The sequence below is a fragment of the Pezoporus occidentalis genome, unplaced genomic scaffold, assembly GCF_034315485.1.
Source record: "Pezoporus occidentalis ecotype Australia unplaced genomic scaffold, CSIRO_AGI_Poc_V1 ctg37, whole genome shotgun sequence".
NCBI lineage: Eukaryota > Metazoa > Chordata > Aves > Psittaciformes > Psittacidae > Pezoporus > Pezoporus occidentalis.
In genome coordinates, this window is record NW_026915691.1 from 8781808 (window position 1) to 8808027 (window position 26220).

Below are 26220 nucleotides of genomic sequence, written 5' to 3' on the forward strand. Positions count from 1 at the left end.
ACAGCGAGATTCAGTCACTTCATTATCAAAGGTGGGTAACCAATGTTCTCACAAGACAGACAGTTGCCGTCTTGAGATCTGTCACTGGCACTACATGCTAATAAGTGCTCACAACCATTCATCTTCACAGGCAGGTCTGTCTGCTGTCTGCAAATCACTAAGCAAACTGGCAGATAGCCAAAGCCTCTGCTGTTTCTCTCCCTCCCTTTCTTTGGGTCAGAGAAAGGAAACAATGCCAAGACAACCTTGGCAATTCTCCCTGTTTGTCACTACTATCTCCTCTTTCAGCCATTAAAGTATTGCAACATACATACAAAGGCAAGAACAGCATCTGCATGGAGGTGAAAGCAAATGCTTTGACCCATAAGACATATTCTTTGCCTAAATCCAGTCCAAAGCACTAGACAGCATGTTGATAGAGGGATCCAAAAGTGATGTCTGAGGAATATACATCAGCCTTTTATAAACTCACATTAAAAGTCCACTTTTGGTGCTTCTAAAAAAAAAAACCAACAAACATATATACTTGTATACAAGTATATACATTTATTTTAGCAAGCACCAAGGTAAGGATAATACAGACGAGGAGACTGAAACCATTCTACTGTAGTTTCAGGCTATTATCCTAGCCATGAGCTTGCCTGTCTTTTTACACCGCAGCTTTCAAAGGTTTCTACCAGTTCTGTTGACTGTAATCCCCTGATGACAGTCACAATCAGTGTTTTAAATGCACTTAACTTGATTAGGTCTCAGTGGATTGTTTGCTTTTCCAACTACCATATGCTTAGAAAGAGTGGAATATAAGCCTGGCCAGCTCTCAGGCATTCGTTTATTGATCCCGGCTCTCCCATCCTGAAGGCACTGAAGCTCCCACTGACATCAATGAGAGCTCTTTGCTGTGTGAAAGAGGAGTGTGTCATATGTTTATTTAAAAATAAACAAAGTGAACTGAATCAAAAAGAGAGGTGGGTGTTAGGCATCAGTATTTGAACAAAAACCTGAGCTTTCTTCCAGTCCACGGAAGGCTCAAGAACAGTTCAGTGACTAGGGCCTGATTTGACTTCAACCTTCCCCACCTTCAAATTTCAACTGTGCTACTGGATATTTTTTGGAAAGCACAGCCAGAAAGGATTCCTAAGTTACTGCTACGCAAATGTTATCTGTAATATCCAACCAGTTTTAATAATGACTTTCAATAACTTACAAACCTCAGGTGGTTTCAGGCCCACTGCACCCTACAGAAAGTTTTTATCGTATAGCCTGTCACCAGTACCCCAGCTCCTATATACAGCAGAACCACTGAAGAAAATGTCTTCCAATTGCCTCGTTCTTCTTTCTCTAAAAAAAGCAATAACATTTTTTTTAATTAACAATCCCATTTTAAGCTTAAAATACAACCAATAGGAGGAAATAAAATAACTACAAAAGGCAAGAGTTAGAAGTCACATGGCTGAAACTAATAGAAACCATATTTATGTAAGTATGTGTATCTAAGTGTTTCAGGTTTAGGATAAGAACCCCTTTGCCAAAAATGTGGCAGCTATATTTGCTAGTCTCCATGGGAAATGTTATAAAGAATCAAAAGCAAACAAAATTTCCTTTCAAATAAACTTGACCCGTATGTTTTAGACATGTGTTTCCTTTTGAATTCTTGTCCTTCTTTGATGGTGCTACATACTTTCCCCCATTTAAGAGCAAATACTTTGTTGTTACAGCAATACTTTCCCACAATTCTACTATGAAGGCCTCCCAGATTTCTGAAGCCAGGGCTTGAAAATCATCTTCACTCCTTGCACACATCTGCTCCAGGCAGGATGCCCCCAAGCCCTTTCTTATAGCTCTGCATGCAAACTTTAGCTATTACACCGCAATCATAGTAACCCACTCAAATGAACACATTGGGCAACAGGTTGCTAAAGCACCACACTGGACTGTCCAGCAGGACTGAACACAAGGCTTCCAAAGCTCAAAGTAGGAAATTACAGTTACAAAAGGGCTTTTACCTGTTGCTTCTGATAAACAACAAATTTGGGCTTCACTATAAGGCCTGCCCCATAAGGCTCACCGCAATGTACTCCAGAACTGTAATCACTTATTCCGTGTATTTTCTGCTAATATGTTTATGGATCTCTAATAATATGCAATTAAGAAAAACCTTATGGTGGTGATTTCCCCAACTTACTTCTCTATCAGGCCTCTCTCACCTCTGTTCAGCCTCACTGTACTTCTGCCCTCATAAGCACTCTTGTATGAACAACTCCATGAGAAGTCTGGCACTTCACAAGTTACTTCTCCTTCTGGACATGTCTTGTTTTAATTATCTGTTTTTAACAGCATGACTAATTGCCAAAAGAGGAAAGTGTGATAATCAGGAGTCGGAGTGTGGTGTTACAGACTACTAGTCCTTAGCACAAGTACTCAGTTGTCAACTTGATCTTTCAATGGAAGCTTTGACATGGATTTAAATTGCCACAGGATCAGATTTTGGATCAATTTGAGATTTGTGTCATTAACTGCACCTTTATATAGCATTTACATGCATCAACAACTGAAATTTATGGTAGCATCACAACACCCCAAAACATCTGGGTCAGAAATGGGTAAGGTCATTAGCCTGAAATAAATCCTACTAATATCTACAATAAGAATCTATCACTATTGCAAAAGGACTAACACAGAGCATGTGGCAAAAGTGAGTTTTATAAAGAACCCAGGTGATTACATTTAATGGAATGCCATTTTTCTCCTCCATCCCCAACGCTTCATCTGTTTGGAGTTCTGTCAACTCACACCTGGGAATTTCATGCTTTCCGAGAAGGCCAACTGTATCCTGGGCTGCATCAAAAGAAGTGTGACCAGCAGGTTGAGGGAGGTGATTCTGCCCCTCTACTCTGCTCTCATAAGACCTCACCTGGAATACTGTGTCCAGCACTGGAGCTCTCAGCACAGGAAAGACATGGACCTGTTCGAGAGGGTCCAGAAGATGAGCACAAAAATTATCAGAGGGATGGAACACTTGCCTTCCCATCTATTTGCACTGTAATCTCAAGGAAGAGTGTTCCTTGGAAATGATGATGCCCTATGCATGCAGGACAGCCACGACTACAGACAGAATTTAAATACGAACACTGGCCCTGGAAAAAGAGAACATTAGCTTTTGTTATCTCTGCTAGATCTGTTCTTTGTGCTTGCGCATTCTTATTTGACTGTTCAAGTATTTTATACTTAAGCTATAATTGATGTAATATAGAAAATATTTAATGAATACATTAAATTGCACACTGTGTACGGAAATAACATTAGGCTGTCTGGCCAATCATATACTCTTTGGCTAAATTTTCATTCAATAGGCAAATAAACCCAGAAAACCCCAGGAAAACCTCACTGATAAATGTGCCTGCTCACAGGGCTTTCACTAGCTGAGTTCAGAATGACAAATGAAAGACTTCAGATCCATTTTTTGTTTTCAATAAAAATCTTGTTTAACACCGTCATGAATATTCATGTGCTTGGCAGAGCTCCAGATTAAGCAAATCAAACAAGAAAACAACAGTCCACTTGGCTCCACAAAAGGATGCACTGGATTTTGTGTGCTAAAGCACGTACTTAAAGAAAGGTACAAATCAAACTTTGCTGTGACTGGGCTTAAAGGGAAATAAAATCCCCTGACTCCAAAAGCAACCTCTTTGCATGCAAAAAACAACAACATTGGGCAGTAGCTCCTACCTGATACAAAGTCCACTGGCATCGGTCATGTGTAATATATCGACATCATAGGAGTGCAAAGGTTGAGGAGCTGCTTCTCCGCAGCTGCTGCTCCTGATGGCAGTGGTGGCCAAGGTGACCCAAAGCTGCAGCTTATGGAGGCCCTTTGTCTGTAACAGCTGTGTGGCCTCTGGCAGTGGTGCAGAGCAGTCTGGAAGGTGCTGCCTGCAGACCCCCAACTCCCTTGAGTAGGGGACAGCATTGTAAATTTTGCTTTCTTGGGGGCAGCCCAGCAGCTGTCTGTGGTGGCCTCAACCAGTCGTCCTATTTGGGTAGCGCAAGGACTGCACTTGCAACTAAACCTTGTGCAACAATAGGAGAAAAAAGATTACATCTACCACATTTTGGGGTTTTTTTATTTCCTCCAAAGTCTTTGTACACTTACATGGAAGAGTCACAACCCATCTCAAAAGGATCACCAGAAGCACTGTGAGTTCAGTTTACAGTCCCAGTATGCTGATGGATGTAAGACACGGAAGGATCAACTGAGTGATAGAAAACTGCAGTCTCATCTAGTGGCTCTAGGGATGGTATCTTAATTCATGACCTACTGCTTTACCCATTACGTAGTACCACTTGCACCACGGGACTATACTTTTACATACATATTTATGAAGTAAGCAAGTAACACACTTCATTACAATCAAGAATAGGAGAGAACTTCTCAAATAATAATTTTCTACACAAGTCAGTCATGCTCACTATTATTATTTTTAAACCTGACCACATGGAAATTTAATATACAAACACTGAAACTGTAATAACATTTTGTCCCCTCACCACATGCTTGTAAGTTATTATTACTCCTGTGTAAGACAGCCCAAGCAGTATCATATCAAATGCAAGCCTCACATTGTGTTTAATCAGACAAGAGAAATTACAGCTCCAATCTCCATATATCTCTATCCAGTGAAAAAGTAAGGAGTGGAAGGTGCAGATAAAGCAGAAAAATGAATAAGTTGCTTAAAGGAAGAGAGACAGACCTAGCCACACAGTTGGGTGTTCATGCAATGTAAATGTCAAGTTCTAGCGCAACCAACACTTATTCACTTACATAAATTTACTCCTATCAGAGTAACTTAAACTAGAAGTTAAACACAAGAGTTAAGGTTCAACTTAGGAAAAGTTGGAAGGCATCATCCTGTCCCTAGAGTGTAGAAAAAAGTATAGATTTTACAGCTGCTGTTTCCCAGTCTCTGCTCCACACATCCACATCTGACAGTTACACTCTGCAATGACTTCATACTTGTGTCTGCAAGAAAATCTGTTCTAAATACACTTCACAGAAGGGCAGGGGTCCCAGCGAATGTTGCTCAGGGACTTGTGGTAAGTCTGGCTCAAGCACACACACACACACACACACACACACACACACACACACACACACACACACAGCCATTTGCCAGGTTTGAGTGGCCAGAAGGCAGCAACACAAGCTCCTTGCTGGGGCAGCAGTGCAGAGATAGCCTTTACACACACGCACATTTTAAGCCTTAGATAGCATACTAGGAAGATGTAAGAAGCATAAACAGCCAGATTTAATAATTCTGTACCAAAAGCAATCCAGACTCTAACTTTCTCCAAAATACTTATCTGGAATGAATTCCCACACAGGACTCTTAGAGCTTCATCATTCAGAGCAGAAAAAACTGAACAGAGTTTGCCCCCTCAAAATCATAAGAACATGCTCGGACTGAGTTAAACTCAGTCTGTGTTTCTCCTTTTTCTGTCCTTTTTCTATTTATAGAAGAGAGAAAGAAAAGGTAAAAGCAGTTATCCTTTGGACAAACACTACAGTACATGTATGTTTCAGAGCAGCAACTGTGATTTTTAATACAACTAATTTTCTTATGTTTGTAAAGACTCAATTACTACAACCCTCTTGCATTTTCTCCATTCTTTCATATTGCCGATTCTGAATCAGTTGAGTATTTGCTGAAAAGACAAGTCACATAGCAAATGTTACTAGCCCAGGCAGCCCTTAAGCACCATTTAAACAATTATCAAAGTAACATTCCTTATCCATTGAGACTTTTCTTGAGCAGAGAAGGACGCATGGATGTTCACTTGCTTTTGCCATGAATCCGTTAAATTTCCCCCTTGAATAGCTAGGACTTAAATAAAAAGACATAATAGAAATGAACAGCAGTGGGATATGTGGAGGCGGATATAATTATGCAACACAACAGGACAATCATTGCCTTTCTGAACAATCAGAGCTTCCTAGAACAAGAAGTTCTTGACCATTTCCCATTCCCAGGAATCGCTCTTACATCCAGCCAAGATCAAGACATGACTCACTCTCATTTAGCACTATGAGAACAAGAGAGTTGCTGTGGCTCTTTCTATTCAGTCCTCTTACCTAATATGCCTACTGCATATTAGGTAAGAGGACTAAGGCAAGGCATTCCCCAAAATGACACCTTCTGGCGTTAGTGAAACCAACATGGGAGAAACCAGAATAATCAGTAATATTTAAAATGTAGCTAACTATATGATTCTTTCAGGCTAAATAAGTGAAGAACTAAGAAAGCATCATCTAATTCATATCAAACAGGTAAGCAGTTAGACCCTTTCAACAATATCCATTGCAGTACAAAACACACTCCCATCTGCAGGATCAAATAGCATTTCATAAAGCATGATCTTGATTTTAAACGTTACCACACACGTTTAAGTTTTGCCACAACACATACAGCTAAGTGCCTGAACAGTCTCTTTGCAGAACTGGGGCTTACAGCTTTCCATCCTGCAAACACTTCATTCATAGCATTTTTAATGTCACTGTTCCCAATAGAATGGTCTATCCGACTAAACTGTGCTTGATTTTAGTGCAAGGTGATACAAAGTCATTCCCTCATGGGAAATCCCTTTAATAGTTAATAGATATGAACTTAACAGGGCTATAAAGATGGTTAACGAGGATCCATCTAAGTCACTCTGAAAGCGTATAGAATGTAATACGGAACATGCAAGCCTCTTCCTTGTAGATAAGAATTTGGTACTTTTTATTTTTAAACTCTAAGCCAAAGAGAAAATTGCTACATTTATCAGATAAGTGCCATAGGGAAGAGGGAGAAGCCTAGAAAACACTTGCAGATGGACCTTCCAACAGCATTTTTCCATTCAAGAGCCAGACCGCAGAGCTGCCCCGAGTTGGGTGGCACCAGGGCTGCCGAGTGTGGGAACTCAGAGCAAATCACATCCCTACTGCAAGAGAGGAAACGTTAACACTTCCTTTTGCATCTGCATTTCTCTACACAGGTTTTGAGGACCCAGTTCTGAAGGGAACCAGGCAGCAGAACCTTGTGGATGGGTGCCACAGATTCATACAGCTTTTCCTAAGACAACTGGTGTTTTTACGGCAAGAAAAAAGAAGTACTAACACAGGAAAAGTACTGCTACTCCCACCATCAGCGTTCAGACAAAGGATGGGGATTTTGAACAACTGCCAGAAGTCCATGGGATCAATTCAACTTCAAAATGAAGCTGTTTAAGAGCAAAAACAAAGTTAGCATACCTCATCTGCTATTAGATCTCATTTCCCTTAAGTACTCGCCAACACACAGTCAGGGACTGTTTCCACCCTGAAGTATTTGAAATGTAATTAAACACCGGTAGAAGTAAAACCAGAGTTGAAGTAGCTGACATGAAATTATGCATGTGTTGAAAGGTAAAGCCAGTTATATACCAGGGCACTAGACTTTCAAGTTTATTGCTCTCTATCCATTACAATAATGACATATTTGCACAGCTATGGCATCCATTAGGTGTACACGATGAATAAAAGAACACATTACAGTGGGGTTTATGTCAATGTTTACTTTGAGTAAGAAATCAAACCAGCTGTTACCATAGCAATGGACAAAGCACCCACCACCTGAGATGTTACAGAGATTAAAGAATGCAAAGTATGGATGACAGCACAGCCATATATTTAACACTGAGAGATAAGGCACATTAATTTATAAACTATTCAGGATTTCTTTAAAGAGCTTTCAGAAAATATTAATATTACCCAGCTCCCACTGTGTGTAAGCAGCAGATAAAATCTTCACTCAACAATGTCAGTATTTGTGCCCAGTGTTAATTACAATAGCATTGTCTCAGGCAGATAAGAGAAAAAGTCTAAAGCAGTACCCTAGAGTCTTAGAAAATGGAGACTACACACAACCTTCACGCCAGATTGCAGCTTGCAATATCCTTGCTAGGGCTTTGAAGAGCTTGATTTGAGACACTAACACCTCAGCACAAAAGTCACTAGGGAATTGCTGTGAAGCTCTATGTCACCCAGCTCAGACCCCAGTGGACCTAAGCCACAAGGTTGCTGCTACTCCCTTCAGTGACTCTGTTGGGAAGTTGAGCTCTTTAGGTCTGGAATCACCACTTTCATGTGTCATCATGAGCACAGCAGCACTCACCAGCAAATCAAAGCTCAGTGTCAAGAATCCGTCACATACTTGAATGCTAACATGATGTTACCTGCAATATTGCGTGGCCCTCCTGACACTAGAGCTGATTTGTGCAATAACACTGCCTGTTCCCTGTTCTTCTCTTTGCCCTGAGCCTCCCTGTTCAGACCAGCTCTTCACAGCATACTGTGTAGACAAGTGAACTGAAACTTTAACACTATCCTTTAATCATCTGCTATCTCAGAAAACAACATTACAATACATGTAAGTGCACACTGCCCACTCTCATCAAACAACCAACAACAACTACGTACAGAAAAAAAAAGTTTTGGTCATTCGCTTCTACTGGAAAACTGGAATCAGGCTGCTATGGAAGTGAAGAGCAGAAGCTGGTGCTAATGCGACCTCTCATGAATGTTTCTAATCCTGAGGAATAAAAAGCAGCCTAAAGTTTGTGAATATTCTCATTACTCATCAGGACTAAAATCAGGTACGTTCCTAAGTGACAGGCTCCTACCGTGGGCTGGTGTTTCCTTTCCATAGGGAGAACTCTCTCTGCAATCAGGGCTTTCACTAAGCTAGACATAACCTAAAGCAGAAAAATATTTTCGTTGCTACTGGTGGTATTTCTGCAACCTGCTGAGCACACCAAGTGACTCAGTGACTCCAGCAATTAGCAGCACAGCACCTCATTTTTTACAAGCTATAGCAAAGCTCAGACTCCTCTCTAAACAGCATGCAACCCATAGGAAAAATTAGTTTCCTCAAAATGGGATCCACAAATGTCCAATATGGCAAATAAGAAACCCCTTTAAGCTGGTCAGCAACAACATTTGTGCCTTAATGACCACCTGAAGGGCTGAACTGCCATCCCCACTACTCATGGGAGGAGTGAAAGGCTAAGTATGACATCATGGTGTAGCATGTCAGGCACTCTCAACCACAAAACCAAGTTGTGGTTCATAATCCATACTATTTATGTGCTCTATTTAATGACTAACCAGGGAGGTTGAGGAATTGGGCTCTAGGCTTTGCTGTGAGTACCACCTATTCCCTTTAATGAGCCTGTCTCTCTTGTACAAAGAGCTCAGTCTCACAGCACTTTGGAAATCAAGGCTTACATCTTAGAGCCAGAGCTTGTAAGAAAAAGCAAATCTTTTTAAGCAGCCTGACAGCTGAGAATGTAGAGGGCTGTGTCTGAAATGCTTCCCCCCATTTGTCTTTTTCTTTCTTTTTTTCCTCAGATACACGCTATTTCTCAAGCCTTCTTTTCTCTAGTCTTGCTGATCTAAGCAGCAATATGAAAACCTAAAATGATGCTGTTGGAGATGATTAGGCTGTTAGTGCAAATTAACCCCCTGGCAGCTTCGCTAATAGAGACATTTTGTAAAACACCAGGAACCAGACAAACAAACATAAAAGATGCTGAATTCCTTTTTAAGCCAGTCTTATCTAAACTGTGAATTAAACAGATTTTCTGTGCACTGAAACTCTATAGAAATGCAACTTTCTTTTCAAGAGGATACCACACACAGCAGCACACACCTCTCTCTGAAGAGGCAGCATACACAGTGCAGAGTGGGAATTCAAGGAAATACAGAGCACCCAAACTAGGTCATGAAGGAAACGGTGACAAAAACTGGATTCAAACACCCTGTACCTTTTAGGAAAGCTCGGCATTGTGTAGAAATTCTCTCTCTCAAGTGCAGAGTAGCACTTCTCACCATCCCCACACCTTCTGTGGAAGTTTCAACTGTGAAGTGCCATAAGAGCATATAATCAATTTAAATTCTTAGTGTATGCGCTGTCACGAGTGAGGAGCAGCAGTATGCCCAAACAGAAACTCCAATCAACCCAACAGTTTCTATCTGAAATAATGAGTCCCTCAAGTACCAATGAAACAATACAGATAAACCCCATTTTACAGTTCTCCTCAGCCGGGTACCTGCTCTTGGATTACTCCTCAAACTTCCACCCCACCTATGACTTGCTGCTGTCCCTCCCAGCGTCACTCCAGCAAGTTGCTACTGCTTTTACAGCTCCAACAGGTGCACTAGGTTTTTAAGCCTTGTCGTACAATTTTCTCAAGGATACTAATTTCCGTTCAGACCTACAAGCTCACACACTTTCTTGCTTACAGTAGCTTTGGTACCCAACAGCTTGTCAGATAATCACACAGAGAATTCCCAGGAGATTCCCTAATGCATTAGATCACAGCCTTTTTCAGAGAGCCAGAAAATATCAACCTTGGTTTAACTAAAATCTACTCCCAGTAGTATGAAGTTTCCCTCACTACTGCTGGTTTGGGAAGACTGGGATGTACATGGTATGATCTTTTAATGAGCCACCATTGTTTCTAATTAGGCAAGTAACCAGGGATTTAATTAACTGTGGTAACTTGAGTCACACAAATGGCTAATAGTCTAAACAGAAGTAGAGGTGCCTCATCTCATCTTTAAGCAGCCCTGCACATGCACAGGCACTTGCAAAGGTCAGGCAAAGCAGAAGCTAGCAGGAGACAACTGCACCTCAGAGAAAGATCTCAAAACAGAAAGACAAGAGCCAGAGGCACCAGTAAGCATTTAGCAACATGTGCTGCAGCACAGCTGGAAAAGAAGCCAGGAATGACTTCACTAGTTTGCAGAGGCTAAAGGGGATGGGAGGGGAAACTGCTTACAAGGGTGACTTTAACAAGATACATCAATATGAAGTTTCTGAAACGAGTACACACATGAGTTTGCCGAAAATTAACCAAAAACTTCAGCTCCAGCAGTTGAAGCAGCACTGACAGCTAGCAGCTCCCTGGCTGACTGATTTTGTTCTCTTCCATTTATGGCCAACCCCTTTGTGATACAAAGAATATTTCCGCAAGTATTACACGACCAAATTAGTTAATTGCAAGACTTCGGCATGATGTGATTTATACTTAACAGGCAGCTGACCGGGGTGTTAAGCACAATATTTTCAAAAGGAGGCTATAACTTCTCATCCTCAGCACTGAGTAGTCTACAGACATCAGCAACATTGAACTTTAATGCTCAGCCCCTGAACATGTTGTGGTCTGAAGCCTCTTCGTGGTTCAATGATTGCAAAGCTGTGCTTCAGTGACTCACTCATGGTCAATCTGCATATGATTTCCAAAGTAAGGAACACAGACTCAGCCTTCTAACAACAAATAAGTCTATTCTCACTACCAAGGAGTTACATTGCACTGGAAATGTCAATAGAATTGCTAGGTTTCTCAAGCACTATTTTGTAACGGCTTTTAAAGAAGGTCAGAGGAAGAGCTCCTGTTTTCTCTTTTTATAGGCAGCTTCAATTTCCAGTTAGCAATCAGTTCCTTTTAAAACATTACCAATCCTGACTCATTGCTACCATAGACTCAAGCAAGCTCTACACATCTTCACTTGTTCTGGTAAGAAGCACCTTTTCTCAGTCTCTGTTTAAAGGACACCCTCACCAGGCTTAGCATTTTGAGGATGAGTCATTTGTTCAGAGGACCCAGCTGCCCTGCTACAGGAGTGATGTCCATGAAGAGTGCTTGCTAAGAGTTAATGAAATTAAACTAACTGGAGTGTGATGACATCATCTCAAAATAGTAATAACACATTTGGTCAAAATGCTTTGAGGAAGCATTTTTTACATCACAAATGCTTTTTAAAGTTATACGGGAAATAGTTACCCTTTTACTGTTAGTCTGTCATATTCACTAATCAATGTCAATTAGGAGTGTATCAACAGACTATCTCCCCATTGCTTACTGAAGCAGAACATAAAAAACAATCGCATGACTGCTATGAATTTTTAACCACGCTTTTACTTTGGAGTAATCTTAAAGCACTTGGCAAGGTGCTACTACATTTTGTTACTTGCAAAAATCAGAATCCCCACAGCGTAACAGCTTCTGTATGATTTACTATCACTTCTATTATGTAACACACAAATGCCCTATGGGGACCAGAGACTTGCTATACTGAATGGTGCACACAGAGCACTGCCTAGTCTCTTCCCTGAACGAAGATGAAGGCAGGAATAAAGTGATCAGCCTAAAGTAACACAGTGAGTCCTGAACAGATGAAAGAAGAGAACTCTGATCTCTTGGCTTCCTAATTACTGCACAATAAGGACTAGATCACTACCTTTCTTTCATTAACCTGCTCCTCTGTAGATTTGTAGCTGAATTCTTACTAATCATTCTATCGAAGGGAAAACAAACAAAAAAAAAAAAACAGAAAGAATTAAGTTTCAGCAGGCTAAATGCTACACAATGAAATATATAAAGCCTTCATCAATGCAATATATAAAGCCCCTTCAAGCCAGAATTCACAGCTCTGAATGATTTTGCAAACCACCTCTGGCCTAACACCTGTCTTTGTGGGTCCTATCAATACCATAAAATAACTGGGAAACTCCTTTGATGGGCTGGAAGACTGGGGAAGAGATTCTTCAGTTCCTCTGAACCCTGATTAAAAGTTCCTATGCAAGCAAATTGCTTTTATTTTCCAGTCTTAATAACTGACTTTACTGAAAAAGAGAGAAAATAAAATATGAAAGGAATACCGACTCTGTCAGCAGGTTTGCATTTTGTTTATTCAAGATGGGAACATGAATGGGGAAACTGTATCTCAGGTGAGAACAAACAGCACTTCACTATTCGGACTGCCTGTCATGCATGCTTTATTTTTATACAGTGTAAGTAAGAATTAGCCACTTAAAAGTTTATCTGTGCTTCAGGATACAAGATATATGTCTAAAGAGAAGGTTTAAGGTGCTATAAATGGCAATCTAGCTATCATAGACAACATGTGTGTTACTTTTCACAATCACTCAACAGTTAAAACTGCGGGTCTGAATTTTAGAAGACAAGAGCTTCTTTTCAACTGAAAATGCAACATAAGGAGACAACAGAAGCAAGTGTGAGGGCTTCAAACTCCTTTCCCTTCACATGTCAATTGAAATGCTTTTGTGCAGTGAAATCACTTTTAAATATTTAAGTAATGCAAAGCTGCATAGGAAATGAAAAATGTTTTGTTGCAGTTCACATCTGGAGCCACACATGCATGCCCAGAAGAGCATCCCACCAAATCCTTCTGTCTCTCTTCATTTCACTCAGCTGCATTAGTTTTAAAATATGAAGCAGCATTACAAAAGTGCACACTTCATTTCACAGTTGGAAATCAGTATTCCATTTACTCTGGAAAATAGGTACTTGGGATATTATGTCCCAAATTGTGAGTTGACACAAGACGTAGAGTGAACTCAGCTCTGGTTTTGGTTTCATACAGAGTGGTTAACTTCAGCTTTAGTTAGTCATTACAGTGGCACTTGGGTTTGCAGTGATGCAGCATTAAAAACTGACAAACCAACAGTTAAACACAGGTAAATTTCAGAGTACTAAAGGTTAATCTTACCTATATGATGAAATGTCAGTACCTAAAATAGAACAGTAATTGCTTGAAAATATTACTACTTTTGTTTCTTTTACATAAAGCAGACAAAACAGCTGAGGGCAGTGCCAAGCACAGACTGCTCCTCTTCAGTAGTTTGCTCCCTAGGGAGGCTCCAATAGGTCTTCCATGAAAAACAGGCAGAATTAGCACTGGAGATACCCCTGTTTCATGGCCAGATATTCCAAAATGGCTATTTATGGCCAGATAACAATCCAGTCTTCAAAATACTGGGATTTATTAACATTCAGTACACAGATGTTATAACTACTTTTTCTAGCTATAGGTATTCTGTAGAGCTACCCCATGTGTGCATCTTCCTCTTGGTTTTTGGCTGTTCTCAATACTACCCAACATAGCACTGCTGTCAATACTCATTAGGAACTCACATATAAAGCTGCCTCAGCTGATGGGCTTAATGGCTTTCCTCACTGGGCTTATCCTTTATCCTTCTTCCAACCTGTAGATTTATTATCGCTGCTAATTATCCACTGTCTTGGGTTGATTCAGTTTGCAGGACAAAGGTAATTCAGTAACACTGTTTACAGCCTACACCCCTTCAGAGGCACTGAGATGCGCTGCAAAACCTGCAATAAGAAGCCCGAGGGAGGAAAAAAAGTACCAATGTCTTTCACTTTATTTTGCTAATCAGGACAGATAACAACTTCATCCCTTTTCTTTTTACTTATCCTGCTCAATACCTCCTGTAAATCGGGTTATCTGGTGGCTCAGCACCTTCTAGAGTGAGTTAGAGATTAGCTGCTGCCCAGCACTCCCACACCTCTAGCTTTCACCCTGTGCTGAACAGTGCTCTGTCAGATCAAATGTGGCATGTCACTCCATGAAAAACAGACGGAAGGATCCTTTAATGGTGTAGTAGCTGGAAAAGTATTTAGAGCTACAGAACAAACACAGCGAGGCACACAGGCCAACCTTTTCAAGCTGCCTAATACACTCAGCTCACCAACCACCCAGTACTACAAATAGAAATTGAGTGCCCAGCTTCCTACTTGCCTTCAAAAATCTTGGCATATACATGCAGCTGCGTGCTACTTTCTGAAAGTTAGCTTCACAAGAATAGCTTACTTTCAGCATGGCTATGATTTTTTCCCCTTATTTGCAGCCTGCTGGCTGCAAGGGCAGCTCATAAAAGCATTCAAGAACAGGGTCTTGCCCTAAGGATTTTGCTTTCTAATCCTTACAGACAATACACCCAAAATAATGAGTAGATAACAAGAGTGTGTGTACACAGCAACAATCAATCATGGCAGCTCTGCTGAAGCCAGTGGTGTTAATTTATAACAGCTTTGGGAAGTGCACATAACACCTATTTATTCTTTACTCTAAACATTGCTAGGGTTTTTTCACTTTTCTGTCCTATACTGATGCTACTTTTCTTCTGTTCATAGTTTACCCAACTGCTAGAGGAGGTATCAGTAATTTCCCATTCTGAGCAGTCAGCAGGCCTAGAAATACTTCTCCATGGTAGGAATGCAGTGAAATATTCTCTTCCCTCTTCTCTGTTTCTTTAGCTCTTTAATCAAGTTTCTCATTCATATTACTGTTGATAATATATGGCAAACCTGAAACCCCTTCCCATCAGAGGAAGCCAAAGTCTTTTAGGATCAGGTCTGAAAACAGGTTTCCCACTCCTGAGAGCGATGCCAACCAGCTATTCTCATCTTCTATGTTGCATACAGAAAATGCCTGTAAAGACTTACCAGAGGTGACACAGCAGGACAGGACCTGCAGCCTGTAACCCATTAGTATCATTTGAACTGCTTTCACAATAGCCCTGTGCTTGACTAGTTGCAAGAAAAGAAGATCTGTGTTTATTCAGACAGTGCTCCTACTGCTCTAATGTACTACCACGCATAATTCGCTTCACTCCCTGTCACATTAGTCATTCTCTTTGACTTTACTGGTGTTCTTGGGCTGATAAATTTATAGATACAATAACAGGATTCTGAATTAAGACCCAGCTTAAGAACATGGTTTCGACTGCAATGATTTGTGGGTATGAGGTCATTTAGTCCAGTCTACTTTCCTTTTGCCAGAGAAAATTTGTTGCTATTACTCTCTCTCCCCTACCCCAGCAATGATCACATACTGTTTGCTTCAGCAGTGGATGTTGCAATACTTCGATGAATAACATACAAGAAGCAGAAAATAAACCAACCCACTGTGCCTGGGGACAATGTGTGGTGTGTTTTACTTTAGCATGATTAAATGTGAATGCATGTCATTGAATGTTGGGATTGCTCTGCTGGGAACCCCTGAGCATGAGAGTATTCAGCCTTCTATCTACCCAGGCAATGGCCACAGAGAAGCTTAAAGGAGCCCTTAAGCAGACCCAGCATATGCACTGGCTACTCCCTGGCTCCTGTATTTGCTTGGTTTTTTTTTCTCCTGTAAAATGCAGGCACTTCACAGATTCCTGGGTCAAATCCCATGCTCTTTCGCACCTAGGAATTTTCACTGAAGACAACAGATTTCCACCATAGAACTTAAGGTGGCTTTGCCAGCCTTTCACCAGCCCTCAGCTACTAAAACTATGAAAGAAACCTTCTCAGACCCAGAACAAGCCATGCAGATCAGGACTTGTACGATAGTCCTGTATGACTTTTGCAGTGGGGCTCAGCTGTCCCTTCCTCTTGAAGGGTCAGGAAAACAGTTGAAACTATTTCCTTCTCTTACATGTGTAATTACCCCCCTGGATACCCTGAGCAGAGCTTCCATCTGATGCCTTAACAACTGCACAGTCTTCGATAGATACAAGAGACTAGCAGACCTGCAAGACAATGTTTTCAAACCCAAGACTGCTCTGGATTATCTCATGTTGATTTTCTTGCCTTTGGCTGAGGAGAGGAAGAAGCACACAGAACAGTGCTGATTTTCCAAACATGAGTTAGCCCTATACTCCATCTCAAGACAGTGACAAACCTGTCCATGTGTACCAGAAGCAAGAAAAAGCCATTTGAAAAACAATCCTGGTCTCTTCAGCCTCATGTTCTTCTGTTTGGTTCAAAGTAATTTTATAATTAAATTAAAAATGCAAACCTTTTCTCCAAAAGGGTCTTTCAGCAAGAGAACATGGCCTGAGCTCTGCATGTGATAACACAGAACCACCAATCTATTAACAAATGTCAGATTATTGCCTTCAAATGAATCTGTCACCTGTTCTCAATGCAAATCCATTTTGTTCATAACAGCAAGTCACACAGGCAACTACTGATGTCCCACATTAGTATATCTACCTATTGCACCTCTCAGCATGCAAATGGCTTTGTTGCCTTGGCAGTTAGACTCATTTCTGAGCAAAGAAATATATCAGCAGATTTCAACCTGCTTATTGATCTTCAGCTCACTTCTCAGGATAATAAAGACCATGACACAGACCTTCAAAGGGCAATCCCCTCCCATCCACCCAGCAAACATTCAGTTCATTGCCTTTGGATTTCTTTCACCACAGTTACGCCTGTTATGTGGAAAACTATTCTTTTCCTACTACTTTGTGAAAAAGGATTTTCAATAAAAGATAAGCAACAACATTAGAAAAGACTTCCATAGCAGAGGTTTCACTGAGCAAACAGGTGTCTGGGAGATTATCTCGCCCATTTAACCAGAGCTGCAAACATCAGAACGATTCTGGGATGACTAAAATCCCTCTTTTTTAAAATAGAAGCCTTTTATCTGCCAAGCGACACTTCCTGTTCTAAAGGCTATTCTCCTCGGTAGTTGTCAACTATGTATTAATCTAATTCATATAAGCCTAAGAAATAAATACTTTCATGTGCAGAATCTTTCAGGAAACTCTGATTCCCTGAGGTTCTAAAGAGCAATTGTTGCTTATCACCGTGGAAATTTCCCTTGAATTTAAAGCCTGGTAACAAGGAAAAAAGATACATCAAAAATTTCAGTGATTAACAAGTTTCCCAGTCATCCTCAAAGGATTTTCATCTGATCAGCAGGGAAACCGCTAAAGAAGAAAATAAAAGGCAAGTGATCTGACCCAGTAAGGCAGTTCTTGTGTTCTCAGGTCCTGTATTCACCACTCCTGTCCAAAATAATGGTACTCACTTCTAACAGTCCTTTACAATCAACAGCAATACCAAAGACATTAGGCCTTAAAGGGTGTAAGTAGTGTTTCTCTTTGCCAGCACATAGCTACAAGTAGACAGTTAAACCCCTCCCTAAAGAAGTCTCATAACAAAACCACTCTGTGTGGGAGAGGCCTCTGCCAGAGCACTTAGAGAAAAGCAGGTTATTGAAGTTTTGCTGTGTTTAAACTCCATGCCTGTGCAATAGAAGCCTAATTTTAAAAGTGCTGTAAAGCAGAGAACTTTTCTTGCTCTTTACTGTCCACCACTGTGAAGACATGGCCTCACTAAAGTAGCAAATTGCCATGTTTCAGGCACTGTTGCAGAAAATGAGCATGTGACAAATAGCATGGCATACATGTTAAAAGTGATGGAGGCTTTCAACCCTCTTTGCAGTGGTCAAGGGGGAAAAAGGTATTTCAATATCTAGGAGCAACTTTCAGTGTGGATTTAATATCAAGTTAGTTGAGATTCATCCCATGTCCCCAACATCTTTGTGTGCTACTACATTAGGAGCATGCAGAAACAACCTACTGTACCTGAGTATGAACTGATCCACCGTAGAGTTGTTGGCAATTGTCACATAAACATTCACCACCTCCCCTTGCTTGACAGGCTTTGAGGGCAACCAGACAACAATATTACTATCCAGCCGTAGCTCCGTTAGCTGAGAAGTCTCCTGGCCTCGATAGAGGCTGACAGATCCAATCCTCTGTAAGTGGGACATTGTTTCATCCATGCCATCTTTTCCTGGCCGAATAGCATTCCCCTTCCTTATATCCTCAGCGGTACACTCTCCCTTCTCGTCTCCCGGTTGAATAGTATAGTAAAGCTCCACAGGGCTCCCATCAAATTGATCCGGTGGCTTCTTACGGCCTGTGACAACCACGGGAGGGTTAAACCAGCTTGGCAGGAGCTCCAGCTCTGCCACACACAGCCCCAGGTCCCCTTTCAGCCTGCAGCTGCCTCTGACTTCCCGCGTCTCTCGGAAGGCGAACACCCGCAGGCAGGGCAGCTGCTCCGTGGTGCTATAGTCATCCCAGTCCCTGCCCACGATATAGAACAGCACCTGCACTTTGGGCTTGCTCAGGTAAATTTTGTTGCTCATTATGTAGGCCTGAAGTTTCCAGTTATAAGTAAACTTGTTGGCAGATCCAAAAAAGTTGGAAGTTAACATTAGATCCTGGGGCACAGCTTGCTCAACAGAAAAAGGTCCATAGCTGGCATTTAATATAGGTGGTCTCTTGGCTTTATATGGGAAGAATGATTCCACCCTGGACTGCAAGCTGGAATTTCTCATGAAGTCCTGGTTGGCTTCTTTAAGAAAGAAAGATGTCTCAGCACTGAAGATACGATAGCTCACAGGTAAGTATGTTGGTAATGAAGAAAATCTCTGATTATTGTTCAAGACCCCTCTACACTCGGCCACTGTTAAGAGAAAAGACAATACGAATTAGATCACATCTGCTTATAGGTTCAAAGGGACTACAGCTTTAGCAGAGCTACCGATAAGTCAAGGGACAAGAATTATTCCATGCAAAAAATATTTACAGTGTAGCTGATTGGTCAGATGTACCCAACTTTTTTTGTTTCACTGCATTCACAAAAGAAAAAAAAAAAAGACAGTTTCTAGTGCTGCTTTGCGTTTATCTATGACAAATGTTTAGTCACATAGGTGATGTACAAAGGGTTGTCTGCAGTGCGATCAATCATTCATACACCCAGAGTGAGTAGGAAGAGGAAGGTTCACAAAGCAGAAACAATGCTTGTCCCAACAGCCGTTTTACATGGCTGAACTGAACTGCAGCAGTGCTTTGCTAATATGCAGCAGATCTGGAAAATGTTCATTGAATACTTTGACTATCACCTGGATGAGAAATAAATAGGTTACTTGTCACTCCTATACAATGTCTCACCCCCCTAACAAAGCATCAAACAAACGTGTATAAGTTCGCACACACCAATCCTCTTAAGGACTTGCCACAAATCAAAGTCAGTCTTCCAAAAGCAATTCCCTAAGTAAACAGGGTGTCTTTTAAGCCACCCACATGCTCACCTTCCCTATTCTTTTTCTGGTTATACCACCCCCTTCTAAACTTTCCACTCACTTAGGAACTTCCCTCCTGTCTTTGTAATCCTTCTGTTCAGTTACAACATGCATAAGGCATTCAGTACGTCAGTACGGTCCACCGGACCACAGCCCCCGAAGGACTCCTAATCACCAGCCCTACAAGAACACTGGCCAGGAGATCAAAGATAGGTTCTGCTCTACAGCCAAAGAAAGAAACTGCTTTTCTAAGAAGTGATACACACAGCATTTCACATTCTTCCTCTGTCAAGAAACCTTGCTCTTGCATTACTGTTTCTAGCACTATGCTCTGTGACTCTATAATTTAATATAGACAGCTAAATTATTTAAATGCAGATGCACATCACAGGCTAGAAATATTTCAACAAATACTAATGCAGAAGATGCACACAGAGACAAATTAGTACCTACTGTCTGATTTTAAGTTTCAACTGAATATCAGGTCTGTTATAAAGATTAACAACACATACTGTCTAAAGGTTAAATTTATTACCTAAATTAGGGTAGATAACAATGGAAAACAGTTAAAACATGTGGATTACCTAATACTGCCCTCTTCCTAACTTACACTAAAGAGATTAACTATTGGTACAGAAGTTAGATGATCAATGATGCATCTAGTGCTAAACTGTCTTTAATATTTAAAAATAGACCTTGCCCTCAGACATATGTCAGTTCCAAAATCTTTGGGGAATCCCAGAGTTAGGATTTATGGTTCTATGTAAGTTCAGCTCTTTAAAGAAAGGCAACCTTAAAGGCAATGTATAATCCACAGATTCAGCTGAAACTCAGGAAAACCTGGAGATCTCCAGAAAGCCCTATAGAGACAGGCTCTTACCAGCTTTCTTGGAAGACTGCAGCTTGAGCATTTTTGCAAATAGCAGATTCATTGTCCTCCAGGAATGCTAATTATGCAGCCAAATTTAATTAAAGATTTTCAAGTAATAAATAATTGGTATCTGTCATTACACCACATGACTGCTGCTGACAGACACCACCACCACAATCCTGTTGAGTGTGCACACAGGTAGTGTGCAGGGAGAGCGAAGAGCTCTGGAAGGCAGGTGTTAGGCAATTAAGGAAAGAGGAAAGCAACAAATGTGGAGGAGGAGGAAATCAGAGTTTTTCAAAGGACAGCAGCCATCAATTTGAAAAAGGAATTAAGATACGTTCACTCATGTTTAATTCATGCACCACCACTGGGTGAATTAGTTCTCATAAGAGAAAAATGCCATGACTGGGCAAAAATGAAAATAAAGTAAAATAGAAGGCCAAAATAAAAGAAACAGGCCTGTCAATGACAGCACCAGCACACAGTCAATTACCAGCTCAACACTCTCTCTGCCAACCAGATTCACATTTAAAATACAACATCAGTTTAGCACGCTGTTACAATCCTGCAAGTCTCCAATCTGCCATCTCCAATGGCATGTATTTTAATTCTACTGGAAAGGAACGTACAAATACCATCCCCTGAGCTGATAAGATTTCTCTTTAGCTGAATCAAAATATTAATCTGTTGGGGTTACAATCCAAAGTGCTATAACAAATAAAGAGTGCAAAGAAGATCTACTTTGGACTATGAACCTTTCAAGAAAACAGCAAAACTTATATATTTTTTCTTGTCCAGGAGCAGAACAAGAACTTGGTTTACTGAAACAGCAGCAGTTTGGTCCCACTTTCCTCTCTAAATCCTTTCACCTGCCCTGAATGAGCCTGCTGTGATTTGGTCAGCTGCCTGCAGCCCCTTGCAAAGAATAGTTGTGTACATGCACGTGACAGGTAGCACCATTCTTTCTAAAAAACCTGGTTTGCTACACAAAACCTGCTGAGGTTTTTACTGCTCAGCTTGGCTACTGAATTTGACTTCACAAATCATTAGCATTTCTATATTAGGCATCTTCTTGTTTCAGGCCAAGAGCCTTGGAATGTTACAGGGCAGCAAGCTGTAGTTAATGACAGAACATAAGCACTTCCATGAATGTCAGCATTACTTGCCTTAAGCACAGAGGTACATTTTGCTTAAGTTTTCAATAAAACCAAACCAAACCAAAGCCCAAACAGAAATAAACTCAGCAGGCTGCAGAGACAAGTGAAGTTTCAAAGGGTTGTTCATCAGGATCCATGCTTCACACTTAGCAGCCGTTTTTCTGCAATTCCCAGGACTTTTGCTCATACAGACAGTGGTCTCATTTTCACAGGCACTCCATTTATCCCGGATCAATCCCATGGATGAGGTATGTGGGACTTGGCCCAATAGTAAGAAAAATAGCCATGCAACTCCTGCTTTAACGAGGCAAGCAGCAAAACCTCTGCAGCCAGACTGACAGCAGAAAGAAGAAAAAGCTTCACTTTTCTGTTGAAGTCTGAAGATTTCCACCCACTTTCATACCATACATAATGGAGTACTATATTTCCATAGTGATGGCTGTGCTTTAGACAATTTATTTAAGCACTTTAAGCCTTTTACTGATAAACCAGTAGTTCAAGTTGTCTATTTTATTTTAGAATCAGCACCATATGACCAGAAACTACAGGCCATCACTTAAGGGATTTATTCTATATTCTTCATCTCTATCCAACAACCTTCATGGCCTGCCATAATTAATTATGTTTCCAGAGAGCATTTCTGTACCATCAGCTCAGCCACGAAGTCCCTTAATTTACCAGAGAATTTAAACAAGAAGCCACATTTTTTCTGAGTTTCATATCACAAGATGTTACTTTAAATAATCATTAGCACAAAATTACTTTAACTATCTCCATTTCAAATTTTTTTCTGCTCAACCACTGAAAAGGTTCATGTTAAAGTAAGGTGTAAATTTAAGTTTTATCCCTATGACAACGTAAGTTGTTGGAGCAATATTTCCCTGCCAGTTCAGCCTCTAATGTGGGCACAATTTTACCAGTGAAATGAATCTAGGTCTCTGGCATAGGAGTGCTCTAAGCCCATTTATACAAATAAAACTCACATGACGGAAGTTGAACTTCCTCAGTTTAGCTAAAAGGTATAAACATCCCAAGAAAACCCTGGATAATTCATTCAAGAGTCCTGATCCTTAAAGAAAGATGTTTGTTGGTCTTCCAAGTGGGTTCAAACAAGTGAAACTCACCTTTCACGAGTGCCTTTACAAACTGAAATGGCAATCAAGAATACAGCCAAGGGTGAGACAGGATATACAGAAACACTGGGTCTGTACTGGTGACTCACTCTGATTACAGCAGGCCTGACTTACAAGTAGGCAGTAAGTGCTTTATCCTTCTACATTATCAAACAAGAGCTACAACTTGTCCAGAGATGAAGTCCAGCATAGAAAAGATTAAGAGCCATCAAACAAAGCTAGCATTTGCCAAGAACAAAAGTTAAGGCTTACAAGTAATTACTCCTCCTTTCTAACAGCCTGGTGACTTTTTAATCCTTCTTCTGGCATCATATGCTTCTGCAGCACTTCATCTGAACCCAAACAGTCATCTGTTAAGCACATTACTGGCTCCAGTGTGAGAGACCAGCTCAAATTCCTATAACCTAGCAAGTTCATTTTTGGAGCTGGATATGAAATGGTGAATTCCAATCTGTATTATTACTTCTTGGATTCCAGTGCAAGAGGAATTTTCTTTGAGGGGAAATTCCTACAGAGCTGAAGCCCTGGGTACTGGCTTCACTGTAACAGTCATAAAAGCCGAATATTTTTAAACCATTCTTTTATGAGGTTGGTTTGAAACAACTCTTTTGGACTGGGAATTAAGGGTTTAGATTGTGGGTGGGAGATTACTGGCCAATGGCCATTATCTTCACTGACTGGTGTTTGATGAGCCACTGAGCCTTCAAGGAAACCATCTGCCTGTCCCCTCAGCCAGAAGGCTCCTAGCCAGAGCAAGCCAGCAAGAAGCAGAAGACATCTGCCTGTGCAAAGGAGTGATGTGAGAAGCTTTCTCTGCACCTTGTATGGCCCTCACAAAGGCACATTTATAATTACTCCTTCCAGGAAACAAACCATACGAAAAGTGATAGACAAATTTCTATCCCTTTGTGCTCTCCTGTTACCCCTAAGCACATCGGTACAGCTGAAGCTGCCATCAAGACTCCTGTACCTTTTAACGCAGGCTCATCTTCTTACTTTGTGTAACAGGATTACCCACTGCCTTGTTCCTCCATTCCTAAATGTAGCTAGAATGAATGCTGTACCACACCTATTTTTTTTTCCAGATTCCATGCCACTGGTGTTCTAAGTTTTAATTAAATCACAAAACCTCTAATATTTATTACAGCACCAGCACCAAATATCCTGCAAATCCTGTAAATATCATCCCCCCTCCTTACATAGACTCCCATTCCCATGCTGCCCCTGCACCCAGAGAGGCTGCCCATACTGTAAGCACATTATACACACCATCCTCTCACAAGTGTCCCCACCCTTGAATTCTCTTCTGTGACTCCATCTTCTACTACAATCCTGTCCTGCTTTTGCACAGCAAATCATATACTCCAGAAATACAGAGTAGGGAAAGAATAAAAGTAGAAAAGATGCATTTGTATCAACACAGATGTTTCCTTTTACCAAAAAATGTCAACAGTTATGTTTTCTGGTTCACCTTCCCTTAATTTTCTATACTAGCATCATGTTTAGTGACTTCAGAGTGTTCAAAATCTTTGTAGCATAAATTTTGCTTAGAATTAGAGCTCAGCAAATATATTCATTTAGACCTCAAAACAACCTTAGTTGTACTCTCATTCTCTCCAAGCTCCCTCTTCTTAACATCTAGAAAAGGGAATTTTGCTATTAGAAAGGCTGAGTGGAACTGAAAACCAAATAAGCGCAAATTCAGAACATGGAACATTTTTAACTATGAGGTTGATTATCTGTTCAACAACAGGAGCAATGGTTTGTCCGTGTCTTTGCATCAAGACTGGATAACTGGAGCCCTACCACTTCCTTCTGGCTTAAAATCGATAACTCTATGATCATTCCAAAAAAACATCATGGGAAAACCTACATGACAGGGTAATTGTAGAAGCCACGTTTTCTATTCCTCATGCTTTGCCCTTCAGATATGCCTTCTCATCCAGCGAGAACAGAGAGACGCTTTGACTAATTGCACATAGGCAATGTCAAGTGTCAAGTGCTTATGGTGAATGCTTGAGAGCAATTTGTGGAGTTAAAAATAAACTATGGAAAAAAAAATCTGCCAAAGAAATCCATACAGCAAACATGTGAGGGAATCTGCAGCCTCTTCTCAAATACTCTGTGAACACCCAATGAGGGCAAGCTCATCACACAAATTATTCTAACAAAATTATCTTCTTAGTTCTTTTTAGAATCCAGGTTTCATAAACTCAGACCTGAAGTCCAAACATACATTTCTAATTGCAGTGTTCTGTTGATTGACCTGGGATTGTATATTGCTACTCGCATAGGAGTATACGCACCCTTGGTAGCAAACCAGACATATTTTAAGTCCAGATGTAGATAGATCCTTGTTTAGCCTAGATCAGAGTTCAGTTAAACCACACCACATACAGATTGTCAGGATACATTTGAATCAGTTATTGTTAACAATTTCTCCATTTTATTTCAGTGGGGCAGATTAATTTATTTCATGCTGTATTTGTTAAATTAAAAGCTACAACAGTATTTATTAAATAGGCTTCTCTCACATACTGAGAGCATATCCTTGATGAAATTTCCCTTTGTCTATTACTGCAGCCAGAATCTTCACTAAATCTCAACAGACATTTCTGGATTTAGTACAGAACTGAATGCTTCCCCCATCCTCCTCCAGCAAAGGCAAAACAGTCCTTTCGGAACTGCCAGGAGAATGACAAGAGCATGTAAAACAATGAATGAACAAAGTTACACCAGAACTTCTGCACTTTAAACCACACAAACAATGGGACAGTTACTGAAACTAAATGATGGGAATTTAAAGTGTGTGATTAGGTGATAAGAGCTCATTGCTAGAGAGAAGGGTACAGTGGCCAGGAACTTACCCAGACTTAAACTGATGATTTGAGTGTTTGGAAAGATATGCAGTCCATTTAGAGTAATGTCATTAACTACATGTAAAACTGCATGCTTTAGTGTTTATCTATGAGAAACCAGGATTAGACCTCTGCATTATAAAGCATTATCCAACATCTGTCAGGTTGTTCTATTTTCCTCAGGATTACTGACACGATAAGCACATGTGTATAAGTCACAAAAAGCTGTTTTGTGATGTACAGCTTTTCCACAAACAGGAAAGAGAATCTTGAAAGTCTAATATGGAAACACAAGAAAAACTTTCAGGAAGCTGCATGTTATAAATGCATTTCTGATCTTTTAATGATAAACCACAAAGCTCTGATTTTTCATGGCCACTGTTCTATGTATCTCACCCTTCGACTGCAGAAGTTCCAAAATACCCTC

At 40.6% G+C, this 26220-nt stretch overlaps 1 protein-coding gene across 3 annotated transcripts in view; it reads right to left on the reverse strand.

Annotated features, from left to right (window-relative positions):
* Positions 1–26220, reverse strand: part of TMEM132C (transmembrane protein 132C) — a 204188-nt gene that overhangs the window by 126757 nt on the left and 51211 nt on the right. For all 3 annotated transcript variants that reach the window (XM_062631606.1, XM_062631607.1, XM_062631608.1), the window contains exon 2: positions 18264–19152. In XM_062631606.1, coding sequence (XP_062487590.1) covers positions 18264–19152 — 889 coding nt within the window. The remainder of the gene's footprint in view (positions 1–18263; positions 19153–26220) is intronic.